Here is a 16,920-nt window from a genome sequence, read left to right on the forward strand (position 1 = left end):
ATTGAACAGGGACATGTAGAATTATTTTGATAGGCTATACTGCTTTTTCCTTGAAATATTTCTGATAAACTCAGTTTAAAACCCTAACTCCCACATATCCATATTTTAAAAAGGCTTACGATTAGATTAGACTACCAGACTTATTGACAGTAGTTAAAATTCACTTGTGGCATGCTTTAGGTAGGGTGTTATTTTGAATCACCAAAATATAAATCCTAATTTGGGAGAAGAGGGGCCTCTGGGAGTTTGTGAGCGTATAAATTCTAGCTTAGTACAAGTTACGTATTTGACCTTACTTAGTTATGTCTGCTTATATTCTGTCTTGGGTCACACATTCATAACCTGGAAAGCTTTGTATTTAGAACACGTTGATGGATGATGCATTAATGTTTCTCTTAAACATGAAACATCAAGCTGACTAATAGTTAGTCATAAGAATTAGACTTTTTGATTAAACACTGTCATCCCGATTTTTTTCTCCATTGTTATACCTGTTTTAAAACAATATTAAACTCATTTACAGCTGAGATGGCTTAACATGACAACTTAATCCTGTCCTTATGACAGCTTTATTCTGGATTTCAAAGGCTAAAGAAGGAGATGAGATGTAATCATGTACAGAATGGAACGCTATGATTGGCTTTCTACAGGGCTTTCTGAATCTCCTCAATGGGTTCTCAGACATACTGTAGCAACATGAAAGACTCAAAAAAAAATTAATGTTGCTGTTTTTTTCTAATTGACCTGTAATATTATAAACAAAATTATTAGTGGCTATACAAAGGTTAGCTATGAATAGCTGTAGTGATGGTAATATGAGTAACATTAGACCTACTTTTCTGTGTTAGTTCTGTAATTTTGGATTTCGACCTAAATACATTGTTATCCACTCTTGCAAAAGTGCCTGCAGGATGTAAACTTGAAACTACAGGGAGTCTGTGCATTGTTTGGCTGTACCCATACCTGCTGAGCTATTGTTCTGTGAGGTGTGTCTTTAAGTAAGAAGCAAAGCTGCGCATTTACAGGAAGGCACTTTTACAATGGCTTTCATTTGTTTTGAAGATTAACCTTGTTTATATGGCTATCAGGAACTGTGGAAGATATGATACCTGTACCCGAGTGGAAATACACCGCTTGTTCCTCCTCAGTCTTTTCTGCCAGGCTGGTTAACGCATTAGTTTCATGTGGTGAAGGGCACATAGCAACCCTCATACCAGAGAATACATCTCCTTTCAGCTCTTTTTTTGGGAAGGTCACTTGTGCCAACTCTAACATTCTGCATAAAAAGATGTTTCCAGCTGCCTCTCTTGAAAGTGTTTCCCTTCGTTTCCGTTCATCCTAAATAATAGAAAGCTGTAGGATCTAATCATGTGCCTCCTGTTCTCTTCCAGTTAATTATCCTGTTCACGAGAGGTAGTGTGTCACCAGAATATAGGGCACAAGATTAACAATTAGGAGGCCTGGGCTGGGTTCCTCACTGAACAACCAACCCATGTCTTGTGAACTACTTTCTCTCAGCTGTTGCCTTACTTCGTCATGTCCCGCACGACTGCGACAAAAGTTTTATTACAATGTCTGTGTACAGCACAGCGGATGTCAAATGTCGGGATCGTGTTACTTCTGACAGCTCTAAGTTAGTGGGCCTCGTGGTCAGAAATTCCTCTGTTCTGCCGTCTCTGCTTTTTTAGAAGTTCTCAAATCTGGCTTTAATGTATGACTAGTGCTACTGGTGGTTGGTCCCCGTCGTTGTCATGACCTTTTCCTTAGACTACAAATACGGGAAGCTGTAAACTAGTAAGGCATCACCTGAAAATAAACAGCTATAAAATTGATTTCTGAGTGGCTTGTTTTTAACTCTGTAACTTCTGAAGTTAAACGAAATATTGCAATCATTTTAAGTGATCTGAAATGTCTTGGCAATATCAAGTTTATATGTGATCCTGAAAAGGGAGTTGCCAGTGACAGTTTCGCTTTTTTGCAGAAGTGCTGTAGGTATTTCTTCCTGGAATGAAGCTGCTTTGAAGATGGCAACAGTCATTAGCTGTATAAAAAGAGCTCTCAAAGCAAGGGCAGGTTTTTGTTTGCTCTGAGAATCTAGCCTCCAGTAGAAAAAACAATACATATGCTTCTCTCTAATGCTGGAGAGGAAAAAATCATCTAAAAAATATTTCATTAGGTTGTCTTGTAAATCCAGCAGGGAGGAGGGGAAAAAAAAAAAAAAAGTTGTGTCTCTATCAAACACAAACTGGTGGTAAGAAAGACGACCCTTGCGGAGTGCTGTGAAGATCAGCTAAGCATACCCTGTGTTAAACCAAGCAAATTCCAAAGAGAAATTTCCATTGCAAAGGTTTTCACTGTTTCTCATGCGTTCCGGTCTAGAAATTGGCGCAGACACCTCTGCTAACAATCAACCGCTGTGGCAGCGCAAAGACTGAAAAACTTCCAGAGCCTGCTTGGTCTAATGGAGAAAAGATCCCTTGGTTGTATGCCTTCCAGCTCCTGAAGGCATTGAGCTAGAAATTGTTTCTTCATCCTTTCCAGTAGCTTTACGTATACACAGAGCAGATGTGATGTACCGGAGCTCTCCCTGGGAGTTCTATTTCAGTGGACTTGTTTCCACAGCATGGTCTCTATCTGCTGTACCTGGACGCCTGGTATGTCTCAACTCAGCTAGTGAAAACAATGAAAAAAAAAAAAAAGCTAGTGAAAATCTGGGGGAAAAGAGCAGAAAACAGCTTCAGAGAGGGGAACTGCTGCACATATTCTTGCGGAGTTTGGTCACCTCCTCCTAAATGAAGACTGATGATACAGGTGCAGTCACTGTTTTCTCAGTCTGAAGTCTGATTAGAAGATGTCAAGAAAACTGGCACCTTAACCTTGGAATCATTAGGACATGCATTCAACAAAATGAATATTTCAAGACTAATAATTATCACACTACTGTTATGATTTTTGGATAGGGGGCAGTAAGGTTTTTAACTCCTTATTGTGCAGGGCAGGGTAAACAGAGAGGGGATCCATCCTGTGGAAAAACCGTTTTCATTATGGGGTAGAGATTCAAGGTGGCATTCTTACCTGCTATGCACGCACACATTTTCCACATCATGTAGAGCTTTCTCTTCCCCCATATCCTTGGAACACAGGACTCTATCCTAAGGCAATTCCATAATTCATACAATCGCATGATTCGTTGACTCCATATATGCCAACAGCCACCTTCTTTAGCGTAATGCTGGGAAGAAGAGTCAAAAAGTTAGTAACAGGAAGGAACACAAGCACCTAGTCGCACAGTGCCAGCTTGAGGAAGGGCAGCAGAGGCCCAGCAGCAAGGTTTCCAGCAGTCAAACAGCTGGGGCAGGAGGAAGAGCGTTTCCAGACACTGCAGCTTGGAAGTCCATCCCATTAAGTTGTTGGAATAGCCCTGGGCATTGTTGGCCCAACCTGAAACACACGTTCTCACATGATTTCTGGATGTGGTTTGTGAGTTAACACAGACCAAGGGCCTGGGGACAACAGGTAAGTTTGCTCGAAGTGATTGTGTTTGGACGGGTAAGAGTTTATTGGTACAGATAAGAAAACAATCCCCGTTGCATTAAATTTGTACAAATAAAAGCAATAGGGCTGGGCACTGTTGTTGTGTGTCCACTTTTGATGTCATAGGTGCTGTAGCAGTATCAGAACCTAATAGCTCTATGACTCTTGGTATCATGTTCACTCAGAACTGTGATACCACTGTGTAATGACATCCCCTCTGCCATTGTTAAAGAGTAACGATAAAATGATTGCTTGGACTACAGATTTTTCAATTCCATTACCTAGAAAATGGAAAGTCAGAGGCTTGGCAAGAGTTGAAAATCTGTAGGTTTAAAAGGAGATGCTTGCTACTTCATTTAACTGTGGCATGCTTGAAGGATGCCCCCTAACAGAGATGCTGACAGTTACCATTGTATCCCAGTACAGGAGACAGAGAGATGGGCCAGTAGGGAAGACCTTTTTAAGGAAAACATTTTGAAGATTAACAGAATAACAACACACGTCCTCAAAATCAGTTCTCCAACAGAGCTTGGGGAAGCTACAGGATAGATGCTAACTCAGTATTGAAGCCGTTTCTTACGGGATGTTGTCAGAGCGTGTCATTGGACTGTTGTGTGTGAACCTATAATTTTATCCAGGTCCAGCAATATTATGTATGTGGGTCAAGTGTCTTTAATAGTGCCGGTAAAATATGTAATGTGATACATAAATACTGAAACCGTGGTATGAGCTTTATGTGGAAACACAGAATTGCAAGTCCTGCTGTGCGAACAGTATCCAGAGAGACGTGAGTTGTGCCATTAAAAAGAGTACCATTTAAAATAGTAAGAATAACAGAGTGGTGTCTTCAGCTATCTCATGGTCTTAGAAGATTTTACAGAGTGATGTCACAGTTGTAGTTTCACTAGGATGGTTCTGGGAAAAGAAGGTCTAGAATCTTCAAAAATGGAAGATCCATACCTATGGAAATACAGGGCATTTATTCAATTTATATTTAAAAGAAAATATTTATTACCAAGTTGTTCCTGAGACTCAGCAGCTGTTTTTATATGAAATTGTATTTTGTATGGAAGACAGTAGAGAAGAAGGATTGGAACTCTGTGGTTACTTGCTTTTTAAATGACTGGGCAGGTATGGAAAATGCCATAATATTTGTTCAGATGTAGTTATTGACAGACACAGAAGGATTTGTTGTTAATCTAGACAGAACTATTTTCCCTAAGTACTAAATACTAGCTGTAATGTAGAAAAGAGGATTTTTCAGTTTATTTTGCTGCTTGTTTAAAAAAAAAAAGTCTTCCTCTAATCAGGTATCTCGTCCATTTCTTGCTCAAATCTTACACCATTGTCAGAAAGTTATTGTTATTGTCTGACTTCAGAAAACAATTAGTAGAGAAATGGTTTCTCTCATGCTTTTTTCTCCATCACTTATCTATCATAAAAGCAAGGTCTGTGGAAACTTTGATCATATACTCAACATCCTTTTGTATTATAAACAGACAGATTCCTCTTTAACCCTAGTTTAGCCTAATTTTTTTTCCTGTTTGTTGATCTTAAATGCTCAGTTTCCTCACCCTTCCGTCTTTTGCTCTCCTCTTCCTCCTGAGTCTTCTAATGTTCACCCATCCACAGACTTTCCAGGTACTGTATATAAAAACAAAAATATTCATAAGTGACACTGAGATAAATATTTTCATCCATTGCTGAATTGCCTTAGCTATAACACGAATTTTATTTTGTTTGCTAGAATGTTATGGAACAGTTCAATCCGGGACTGCGGAATTTAATAAATCTGGGGAAGAATTATGAAAAAGCTGTTAATGGTAAGTCCTTTGGGTGTTAACTTTAGAAATAATGCTTAACTTTCATTTAATTCATTTTCATATTGGATGTGAGGGTTGTGTAAAAGCTTAAATTCTAAGTTGAACTTTATGCAATTATAAAACAAACAAAAAAGCACAAGGACCTCAGCATATGTACCTCCTCTTTTTTTTTTTCCTTTTATTTGGCAGGGGAAACAGGATTTTGGCCAAGTTCAAACACTGTCCTGCAGAAGCTGCATCCCAAATACGTAGGCACTGAGCTACTGAAAAAAATAAAAAAAGTATGAATCACACATATTAGAATCATAATATAAATTGAAGAAACAAACAGTTATGCAAGTTAGATATTAGGGTTTTTCCTCCTGGAAATACCTTCCAAAGATACTTCTCGTTCTTAAGATTTGCTCCTGCTCACCTGTACACGTGTCACTGCCCAAGTCCGCCTATGAACAGAATGTGAATGAGTAACAGTTGCAGGAGTGGATTCAATTTTTTCTTATCCATACTAAATCTGATGGTATCTTTCTAACGGAGTCAAAATCACAATCAGAAAATTTGAATCTAAGGGCACAGTCTCTCAGACTTTATAAGTTGTTTGTTCATTCCATTATTGACTTCAGAGAAACTAAGTAAGAATTGGTTTCCAAGACTGGGCTCTGGATTCCCAAAGCTTACATTGTAGGACCTGTTAGAGCTTGCTCTATTTCACTTACGCAGACCTGTTGAGCTGCTTGATACCATATTAAAGCAATGTAAAATGTCTCCAAATTTGCCTCATTAAAGTCTGTGACACATATTTCCCTACATGTAATCTAGCACTCTGAGAAATGTGATACTGCAGAAGTTGTGCATAGCCAAATAGTCACTGAAATATCTCTTCATGCAAATTTTAGACCAGGCTTGAGACAAAGATAAAAAACAAAGCCTGCTGGAGATGAAAATAAGGAAATGTTGACTTAGTTGCAGTACCTTACCATACCTGATTCATTAGCAAATGCAGTTTATGGATTATATCTAGTACCAGAAATAATATGTTTGGCTGAAAAAGATTTATAGCAGTTTTCAAGAGCTGCCTTTTTTTTTGTACTGTAATAGTACTATTGATACATGATATTGTGTCATTTGTCTTTTTAAAATTCAATTTGTTATCAGTATTTCACAGTATAGCTGTGCCCAGCAACACTGGAGAGAGGCTGATAGGCATTGTGTTTTTACAAAATTTGCCTTTAAGACTGGTTGATAAAGCCTTTCTAGTATGAATGCTTAATTTCACAAGTAAATGTTTGCAACATTGCAACAACTGTTGAGAAACTGTTAGTCATCTTTGGGCTCTCATAAATTGTTAATCTTTTCTCCATAAATTCTGAGTGGTATAAATAGATCTTCAACAAGGAGTAAATATCCTGTTGCTAGACAGTCAAACATTTTGCAGCTTTTCAAACACGTCTGACAAATAATATAAAGCTTACAAAAACTTCTGTTGGATTTATAACGAGTCTTTGTGGATTTTGAGGCTAAAGGGTCAAACCTCCTTTTCTGCAAAAGTACAGCTTACTAGCTGTAGTACTAATGAAGATAGCATACAGATGGATTTCTTGATTTAGCTTGATAAACACGGCTAAAAAAATCACATTTTCTTCATTTCTTAGTGACTAAACTAGGAGATGAGATTGACTTGGGGCTATCTGAAAAGACATTAGATAGGCAGAGTTGAAATGACACAAGCTCTTCTCTTCATGAATGTGTGGCAGACTGCTCCATCAGTAGCACCAACATAGTTGTTGGTGCAATTTTGTTTTGTCTTGCTTTTTGCTAAACTTTTTTTTTTATTTTTTTTCCAACAGCTTTATTTGTACCAGGGAGTTTTGCTATGTCCTGAACAAGGGCTGGTACTAAACCTACCCAGCTGATTGTTCCTGGGTAAATGTGAAAGCTGGAACTAAAGGCTGCAGCTTCACTGATACAGTTTGGAGTCCTGTCTTTCTGTCACCTGGTTTCACAAATTAGAAGGTAGCACAGGGACAGGAGTAACTTTTTCCAGCATCAGGATTTCTTTTTTACCATACAACCCTCTCTTAATTTATGTCCTGGATTCCAAAATTTCATAGGATCATAGATAAATGAAAATAGAAAATCTTTCTATGTTTTTAACTCTTTTTTTTTTCCTTCCCTATAAGCTATGGTAGTGGCTGGAAGAGCATATTATGATAGTCTTGCAAAGATTGGTGATATATCAGCTGATTCTCCTGTTTCTAAAGAATTAGGTAAGTGATATTTTTTTTTTAAGTATTTTATGACCTAAACTTCTTTTCTGTTTTCCTACTGACACTTCACAGAACTAATGTGAAGTACAACAGTATAGGAAAAAGAGCAATTTACTCTTTAATAATGCATAGATGGAAGGAATTAGATCACTTTTAAATGTATTTCTTTTCTAAGGAAACTTATGCTATTTTGATCAAAAATGTCAGTAAAAGTTCTCAGATACATTATATTAATATTCTAGTTGAGCTTTTGAATGAGGAACTGTAGAGTAAAAGATATCATTTAGTCTATCAGTAGCCATTTACATTAATGTAAAATTAATCCAAATTCTGTACTTTCCTGAAAATAATTTCTGAATTTTTGAAAGACTGTCATCAGCACTGCAGTTTGTATTCCAATGGCTAGCGTTGAAACAATATCGTTCAATCTACAAAAGTGAAGTTTTCATCAAAGTACTTGTAATATTTCTGATAAAAATATAACATCATTTAAAATAAAAAAAAATAAATTGAGCTATACTGTAAAGAGGAAACATTGTTTAAAGGCTTGATCTGCCTTTTGACTAAAATAACCAGATAAGGTGTCTTTCGATTATGGGCAATCTTACGTCTGATTACGGGCAACGTAGGATTCTTTCACTGGTGTAATGTGCATCTGCTTCTGTAACTCTAACTTAGAATAGTATGCAAATTCAGCAGATAAAAAGGAATGGTTTTAGTAATTTTTTCTTAGTGATTCTGTTGAAGGTGATTCGAGGGAAAGACTCTCCTTGAATGGTGACCACAGGTTTCTATGTGCCTGCATGTATTTTTGTTTTGTTCTGAAACCTCTTCTGTGTGTTAACATTCTGTGTTCAAAGTTGGGAGCGGCAGAACAGCAAACAGCACAAAGCAAACAGTCCTAGGGTAGTTACTTTCTGTATTTGCTTTGCATGTTGTTTACAGGAAACAGAGTTGCTAGTTTTAAACCATGGAACAAAAGTATGAGAAAGTTAGAAGTATCAACCATTCAGTCTTATAAAAATGTCAACAGAAGCATAGTTATGATTTTTGTAATCGAGCAGTTGGTCAAATAAGTAGCAGTAATCTATTTGTTGAACTTTGTATTGACCGTGGGATGTTATCTGCATGTTTGAAAATACCATTGGATAGTCTCAAGCTGAATTCTGTTTCTTCCCTACTACAGGGGCATTACAGGGGCATTGCTTGAAAATAGTTTTTTGGTTTAATTATGAATTCTTCCATGCAGTTATAAACATTTTTCTAGACACACTGAGAAAGTATTGCCTACTTCAGGCTCAGGTGTCTAGCACTGTATTCTGTTCATCTTCTACTTACACTGGTACTGCAATAAAAATCTTCCTAAGGAAGACAGCAACTCTGGATTTGTTCCAGCAAACTCTCTGATAGAATACTTAAATTAGTAACATTGGAAAAGTTAGGATAATGTGGTTACACATCTGTGAGAGATTAGTTACATTTTCTTAACTTTTTTAATAGTTCTGAAGCTAGACTATGATACTGAACTATTTAGCAAAGAAATGGATACACCCCAGACAGCTGTAAAAGTGTCTTTCTCTAAAACAAAATAAAAAAAACAATACTGGACGGCTTTTACCTTTTGTATTTTAGAAATACTAAAATAGGTGCTAGGGTGATTTTGGCGAATCTGGCTAGCAGATTCGTTCCTTTGAGGACCCTGTTAACCCTAGCAGAGTTACTGTAGGCTCAGCCCACTACAGAATTGTCTCCTGTGAGTTTAGATTTGCCAAAATGTGTGTTATCGACCACCAACAGCTCTATCACACACAATGCTTCAGGCATCTTTGCCTAAACAGAGTTAGCAGTCATCAGTTCGGTTTTGTGACCTACCTGTGACCTGCCTTACAGGACTGTTTTCTCTTGAGAATGAAGTGAGCTGACACTGGTTTGGTTTACAAGAGCAGTAATCTACAGGTGACTGGCAAAGAAGCAGAGAGTAGCCATTTCCCTAACTTTTTGTGTGCTCATTATCTGTGTCCACATCTGATGCTCTAATATTTCTGTAACTTCTTACCTTGCCCTGGTTTTAAACTACATTACGCCTCTTCCTATATCCTGTATTAATTGAAATCAATAGCAGCAATCCCACAGATGTCAGTAGGGGGATCATGATATTTTGAGTATGTAAAACATCATCCTGGCTGCTCACAATGAATTAGATAAACCAACAATGGCAAGAGTTAAGTTTTTTGGAATGCTTTAATATTTGAGCATGAGTTGAGTTCCTGTGGTCTGGATTTCCAGTGTTAAGGGCTTTGGACAGCCAGCAAATTTAAATGTTTTGATTTGAGTAATAAAAATTGAAACATCCAAAGTAAGTATTGAAACTAATACAGCCAGTCAGTCTGAAAACAAACAAACAAAAAAAAACATGACTTATCTATTTAATCAAAATCAGGTCAGTTGGTGCATGGATGGCAAGGCTCTACAGAAATTACTTTTTCAGAAATCCATGGTGCTGCTTTTTACCTCACTGTGTCAACTACAGCAGAAATGAAGGGAAAGCAGATCAGCAAATTATTTTTGACTCAACTTAAATGTAGATGCCTCCTGCATTGAATTTGTGTTTACAGCAGAAAAGTACCACCCATTACGTACTTTTTGGCTATAAAATGAGATAGTAGAACAAGATTCCTCCCTTTTGCCCTTTCACATAGCAGCCTGTGTTTTTTGCAGATACACTTCACGTTAACATCAGCCTTATGAAGACTGAACCAGGCAATAAGGCAGGAATCAATGTTTCAGCTCTTTCCTGTACCAATGTCACCTTCAGTAGTGTCAGATGAAAAATAAAGTATTATTTTTAACTTGTTGCATTAAATTTCTTTCACTTAATTACAAAATACTACAAGGGTTAGATGGCTAAAATACAATATTCTTTCTAATTTATGGAGAATGTTTACTGGAAGGTCATACTGAGTCTTTTTACAGTTCAAACCCAAACCTGCTGGGTGACCTAGAGTATATTTACTGCCAAGTGTGATGTAAAGATTTGTATCAAAAACACACTCAGTCAATCTTTCCTTCTCATAAGGAAACACAGAACACATTCTCCCTGTGATGAGACAGTAAAATAGAGAATGCTTTCTTCCCTCTTCTGCTCCCACCTCATTCTATGGAAATGAGAATGAAATGGAAATCCGGATATTCCAGATGATTCAGATCTTTTGTACTAAGTATCTGTATCTTTCAAGTCTAGCTAAAGCTCTCTGAAATATTTTAATACAAAATAATTTAATACGAGTAAGTTGAGGAAGTAAATGAATATATTGCATTCCTAATACAATCCTTATGAATAAGTTTATTTAGGTAAACTTCCTTTCTAATTTTGGATTTTCCTAAATTTCCAAGCTTGTAGTCCCTCAGAATTAGCTACAAGAACTATACACATGCAGGTTATATTCCTAAATTCAAGTTATTTTCCATTATGGAATTTCCATATCTTTCTTTCCTAGGAACCTTTTCTAAATCACACCTGGAATTTAACATAAGAAAGAAGAAACAAGTCATTTAAAAATGTAGTTTCATACTATTTAAGTTACAGCATATCACATCAGCACAATAAAATTTCAAGTTTCCATAATGCATTAAAATTCACATGTATATGTTAGCACTGTATCAGCATTAAAGATATTAACTTTCATGATGGTAATCTTTTGTTGTCTTACCCAAAATAAAGGTTTATGAGGTTTTATCTAATGGATTTCATAGTGCTTATAATTTTAATACGCTTTCTCTTCTAATAATGTAGGTTGTCTTTTTAGCCTTTACTTTCTCAAGGAATCAGGAAGTTTTCCTGCACAATCATTGAATACTTCTCATGTTTTCCCAACTATCCCCTTGTAGGTACAATAAACGGCAGGTGTTAAACCCGTTTATAATACTGTGGGTATGAAGTCCCAATTTGGTTGTTGTGTGGCAACTGTATCTACAGCAGTCACCCACAGCTATATTACGTGTCTGTACATAGAGCTTATTGCTCACGAACTAATAAGTGTGAACAGTTCACTGCTGCTCATGCAACAGATAGCCAAATAGTAAGAAAAATACTATATTGTATGGTCTTGACCTGTGGAACTGAATTGCATAAATTTGTGACAAAAGGAAAATCAGAGACAAAAAACTCTTTTCTACTCTACCTAAATTGTTTATTTAAATATTAGTCTGTGTCATAAGCTTACTGTTTTCACACTCTCATTCTGTTAAAACTCATCTGGAAACAGGTATACAAAGCTATTGCTCATCTACAACCTGAAACTTAAGAATTTGTTAAAAATAGGGGTTTTCTTTGTTTTTAGGAGAAATTTTCAGGTTAAAAACCACTGCAGGTAATTTACAGTACTGGTCAAAAAGATTGCTCTGTGCTGTGCCAGTCACGAGGCTGGGGAAGAGAAGGGGAAGCCCTCAAGGCGCAAACAGTAAGCAGAATACCTGACCGAGGAGAGCCCTGAACTTGATGTTCTGCTTGGGCACAAAAGGCATTGACTGTCCTCTTAAAAGGGCTAAAAGACAACATTTGAACATGTCCACATAATGTAATTTTAAAGGTCTCCAAAACTTTGTCATGCTTTAAATACAAAACATCCACTGAAATGATATAGTAATATAGTAATTACACATAATAGTACTATGATGTGCATAACTCAGGGCAGGAGTTCTCTATATAAACATTTTCATTTTCCTTTTTTTTTTTTTTTTTTCTGAGAGTCCTTATTCTTCTGTTAGCCAGATGCCTATAGTTACTGGGGTAACTGCGGATCAGTTTGACAGTCTTCATTGATAACCATAGGTTAGTTGAGAAAATAAGCTAATGAGTGGTGAATATGCCTACAGCTCATCCAATAGTGAGCATTTCTGATCCATTTGAATGGACTAAAATTTAACAGGATCATAGAATTCTTTTGGTAAGTGTTTTCTAGTTTTTGAAAGCAAACTAACAGTAATTTGATAATATAAATCTAGTATTAATGTAATTAAGTGAAGTTAAATCTGTAGAGAGCACTGTCTAATTTTACTTTATTTTCTAAGTGGTAACTACTTCATTTTACATATTTAGCTAAGAGAAACCCAGGGAACTTTTTCTCCCCTTCCTTATTTCAATTTGTAGAGAATTTTGATGTGAGAATCTGTGAGTTGAGGGGCCAATTAATATTGAAAAAAAAGGAATTGAATGGGAAAATTTTTATTTTACCAAAATATATATATATATATATATCTGGCTGAAAAAAATCTTATCAGACTGTAATGTAAGATAATACCATCTTTCTAAAGCACTATCTTGCAAGTCATTGTCATTCAAAACTTTTTCCTTCCTTATTAATAAGCAACATGGCCATTTGAGCCTGTACTATCTTTTGCTACTTCTGCGATACAGCACTTAAGCATTGCTCTCACTATTGAGAAAGCCAAGCAGAAAAACAGAAAATTTAATATTTGAGATAAATGTAGCTAGTTGCACGTAAATTTAAAAACAAAACTAAAAAGGGGGGCAGAGGGTGCAGTGGAGGGAAAAATTGTTGGCTTGCTTTATCATATAAACTGACCCGTTCAGCTGGACTCCTGTCTCAGTTGTCCTCGAAAGATGACACCTAGCATGTTCTCCTTCACTGGCTCGTGTAATCTAAAGAAAAGATCTGTCATCTTGTCCCATCTTACTTACTGCATCAGTGTCGTCTCCTCTATAGTATAAATGTTCTACTTTTAGAATAGATTCTGTTGGATAGAAAGGCAAGTGAAGTGTGCCAGCAACTACAGAACCTCTTTAGCACCTCATCCTGTGGAAACTTCTGGGAAACTAGCTTAGTGCTTACAGTTGAAGCAGTTAGTATATCAGGCCAGCTTTTCCTATGGAGCATTAATAAAACACTCTTCTTCTATATTTATAATGAAACGGAATTGAAAGAAGTGACTGAATTCTTTTATTATAAAAATAAAGTATCTTGAATATGAAACACAAAGTAGTTTTCTGTTTCTCAGGAGTGAGGTTTTGTATCTTCTAATTTTGTGATACCATTCAGTCTCAATGCTATATAGACCTCCAATTTGCTGTAAGTAAGCTAGGAGGAGATGAGCCAGCCTTTCTAGATATATTTCTACTGATGGAAACAGTAGCTGAGTTAATGGAAACTTCCCTGTAGTCGTAGTTCTACTTTTCCAGGTCATTTATAAAGTTAAAGCAAGCCAAACGTTCTGATTGACAATTTTTTTCCTCTAGGATTGGTACTGTGGCTTTTGATGCTCAGTATTCTGCATGTAAACTTTTGATGAGTCTGGTGGAGGAAAGCCTAACAAAGAAACAGAAAACCTTCAGTCTTAAATTCTTAAACACGAACAACTCCGTATCACCTAGTAAGCTGCCTGCCCACTTATTGCAGAGCTATTGGAAGCTGTAGGTGTTCACTGATTTATAAATCGAATCAGCTATTCAGATACTCATAAACATGCCCTGCCAATGGCCTGGTAAAAACTCCTGCAAGTCAAGGTGTTCATGAACAGTAGATAAATGGTACGGTACTATTAATAAATCAAAAAAAGAAAGGCAAGAGAAACCTGTTATCCTGTTGCTGTCCAGAACCATTATTAACAAAAAAAATCACAAAGCAATAAATAATCAGTGAGGAGGAGTCTCTTTCTACAATCCTTCTCTGCTAAAATATGGTCCTGCCAAGAGAAGGAGTGAACAAGAGGTGTGTATGTTAGTACACATAGAGAATGTAAATGCTTAAAAACAGGTATTGTGGCTTGTTCTTGTAAGATTAGAAAAACAGAAGTTTGTTCTATCACATCATTCTATTTGTAAGTTGCAACAACTTCCAGCTAAGGTGCAAATTTTCTGCTTCTGGAAATAGCTGAGGGGAGTAACAGAATATGGAAACAAAAATTTATTTGAACAATTGCAGGGTGCTAGTTGCAGAATAATAGGAGCAGCAGAGAAGAAAAGACAACGGACACTGATATGACTTAAATGATATTTTTCAGATTAAATTCTAGATGATCTCAAGGTAATTGTTCATATTTCTCAGATAATTTCAGTGTTTCTGTATTTTTTTCCTACAGCAACCTGTAAACTGAAGCTGATTCTGGTATTTGACTTACATTCAAATAAAAGTGGGTGTGCACTTACTTGATATCATCATGCAGTGCTTCAGAGGCCTAAGAAAATAGGGAAAATACCTCGAAGGGCATTTTTAAAGATACCTGACTGTACTGGAACAGTTAGATTTCACATGAGCCTCACTGGTAGCATAGACATCTTTCATCTTGCAATGAATTGCACCTGGGTGTACATGCAACATTTACTTGATTGTGGCTTGTTTTTATGTAGAAAAGAGTAGTTTCAAAGTGAGAGAATGTGTGTTCTGTGCACAGTAGGTGCGTGTTGCCTGGCAGCGCTCCTAACTTACCCAAACACGATACAATCGCAAGATACTGGGGCTGGTGCAGGCAGGAGGCCGTTCTCTCAGCTGATGCTAAGCAATCAGTTTTTCTTCACTGTCTCCACCCCCAGGTATGTCTGTTGGCAGGAAAAATAAAAATAAAAAGCCTGAGAGCCTGTGTAGAGGCTTCTTATTGTCTACTCCAGTGAGAGAAATGGATGGAAAATGGAAAGCAAATATCATCGTTACAAGGAAAATTGCATCATGCATGTAACTAGCTTGTATATCCTTTAACCAAAGGTCTACCTGTATTTTCTCTGTACAGTCAGCTCTTACTAATTATTTCTGAACAACAACAAAAAAATCCACAAGGAGAGGAAGATGTCATTAACATTCCTAAGGGAAAAAACAAACAAATAAACAAACAAACAAAAAAACATCTGCCTTGAAATTCCAAGAAAGACACTTTTATCAAAACTGTAAACTGCATTTGGGTTTGGATTTTCTTATTTTTATTTTTTTGAAACTGGCAGTTTCAAATTGTTGTGATTAAAAAACACAGTGACTCCTTGCACTTTATTGAATTTCATGTAGCATTTACAATGTCAATTTAAGTATTTATCCTTTTTGTTAGTACTGGAAACCCATAAAGAGCCTCCCTTTTTGCTGGTTAGTATAATTTTCTTGTTCCAGTCCTGCTGAAAAACAGAGATTAGCTCTGTTGTATGATCTTCCCTAACTAATCTGCCTAAAAACAGCAGGACAACTTACAGGCAAGTTCAGGCCTGTGGCTGCACTCTAACTTATTTTCTTTGCACCTGACGTGCATGAGGATTAGAAGCTACTTGTTTAACACCATTGCAGAGCTCAAGTATAAAAACCTTGTATATAAGGTTTTCAAGGTCCTATGAAAGATCAGTCAGTGTAGCACATACCTTAATATATTGTTTTGTTTTTTGTTTTGTTTTGTTTTGTTTTTTACATATGGGTAAAAAAAATAAAAAGAAATGCCTCCAGCAGTTTTTAAACATATTAGTAATGGAGTAACAGGTGGAAAAACAAGTTTGCCATTTTTCATGCATTATTTATGTGGCACATGCTTTTCCTTTCCTATTTTTAACATGAAATTTAGTTACCATGCTTACTAATCATCTGAAACAAGATAAATATTTCATGTTAATTAACATCTGATCAATGATATAGTAGGTTTTAAAAAAAATTAATCTGATGTTTTTTTGCCAGATCAAAACAGTTTGGGAGAAAAAAAGGCAATTAGACTAGCAGACTGGAATTTGCTAAAACTGGAGTAAACTCACATTTCTCTTTAAAATAATATAAGCTAATTTTTTGGTTGTTCTTGTTTTGTTTGAAATCCTAAAATAGGGGCATCACACCAAGAACAAACTCGAAGGAACTGGAAATTGTAATAGTCTTGATAATCTCTTATGTATTTGCTCCAGTAAATTCTTAAGTAGGAATGGCTAACTTATGAACAGCATATTGCCTACAATATAGCAGGTAGTGCATCATATGAATTCTGTAGTACTTTTTAAAGTCATTTGTACTAAAGTGAAAGTATTTGGCATTAATTTTAGACTAAATATATTTTAAAATAAGTTAATACCTGGGTTTATCTTAATATCACTTTATAAAAAAGTTGTAGACTTTGAGGTATACAGAGCTGAAAAGTTCTGTATCTTTTAATACTTAAATATTCCACAGTTGAAGAAAAATAATAATTTAAAATTATTTTTATTTCTTATTCATGTTAGTAAAGTACTTCATTATGGAGCCTCATCCTTTTTTGTTTCACAAGATCACCAACAATGTTTTAGGACAAGGAAAAGATTAATGCATATTTTAGATCCTGATCTACGAAAG

The 16,920-nt window shown here is 36.2% G+C and overlaps 1 protein-coding gene across 2 annotated transcripts in view; it reads left to right on the forward strand.

Moving 5' to 3' along the window:
- The window catches only part of BAIAP2L1 (BAR/IMD domain containing adaptor protein 2 like 1), a 39,820-nt gene that overhangs the window by 3,286 nt on the left and 19,614 nt on the right, over positions 1-16,920 (forward strand). The window contains exons 2-3 of one of the 2 annotated variants that reach the window (XM_035339929.1): positions 5,282-5,357; positions 7,535-7,621. In XM_035339929.1, the coding sequence (XP_035195820.1) occupies positions 5,282-5,357; positions 7,535-7,621 (163 nt within the window). Of the gene's footprint in view, positions 1-5,281; positions 5,358-6,842; positions 6,974-7,532; positions 7,622-16,920 lie in introns of those variants that run through there. The other variant, XM_035339930.1, reaches the window with a different exon arrangement.

Source organism: Oxyura jamaicensis, chromosome 14, assembly GCF_011077185.1.
Source record: "Oxyura jamaicensis isolate SHBP4307 breed ruddy duck chromosome 14, BPBGC_Ojam_1.0, whole genome shotgun sequence".
In the NCBI taxonomy this organism is placed as follows: Eukaryota; Metazoa; Chordata; class Aves; order Anseriformes; family Anatidae; genus Oxyura; species Oxyura jamaicensis.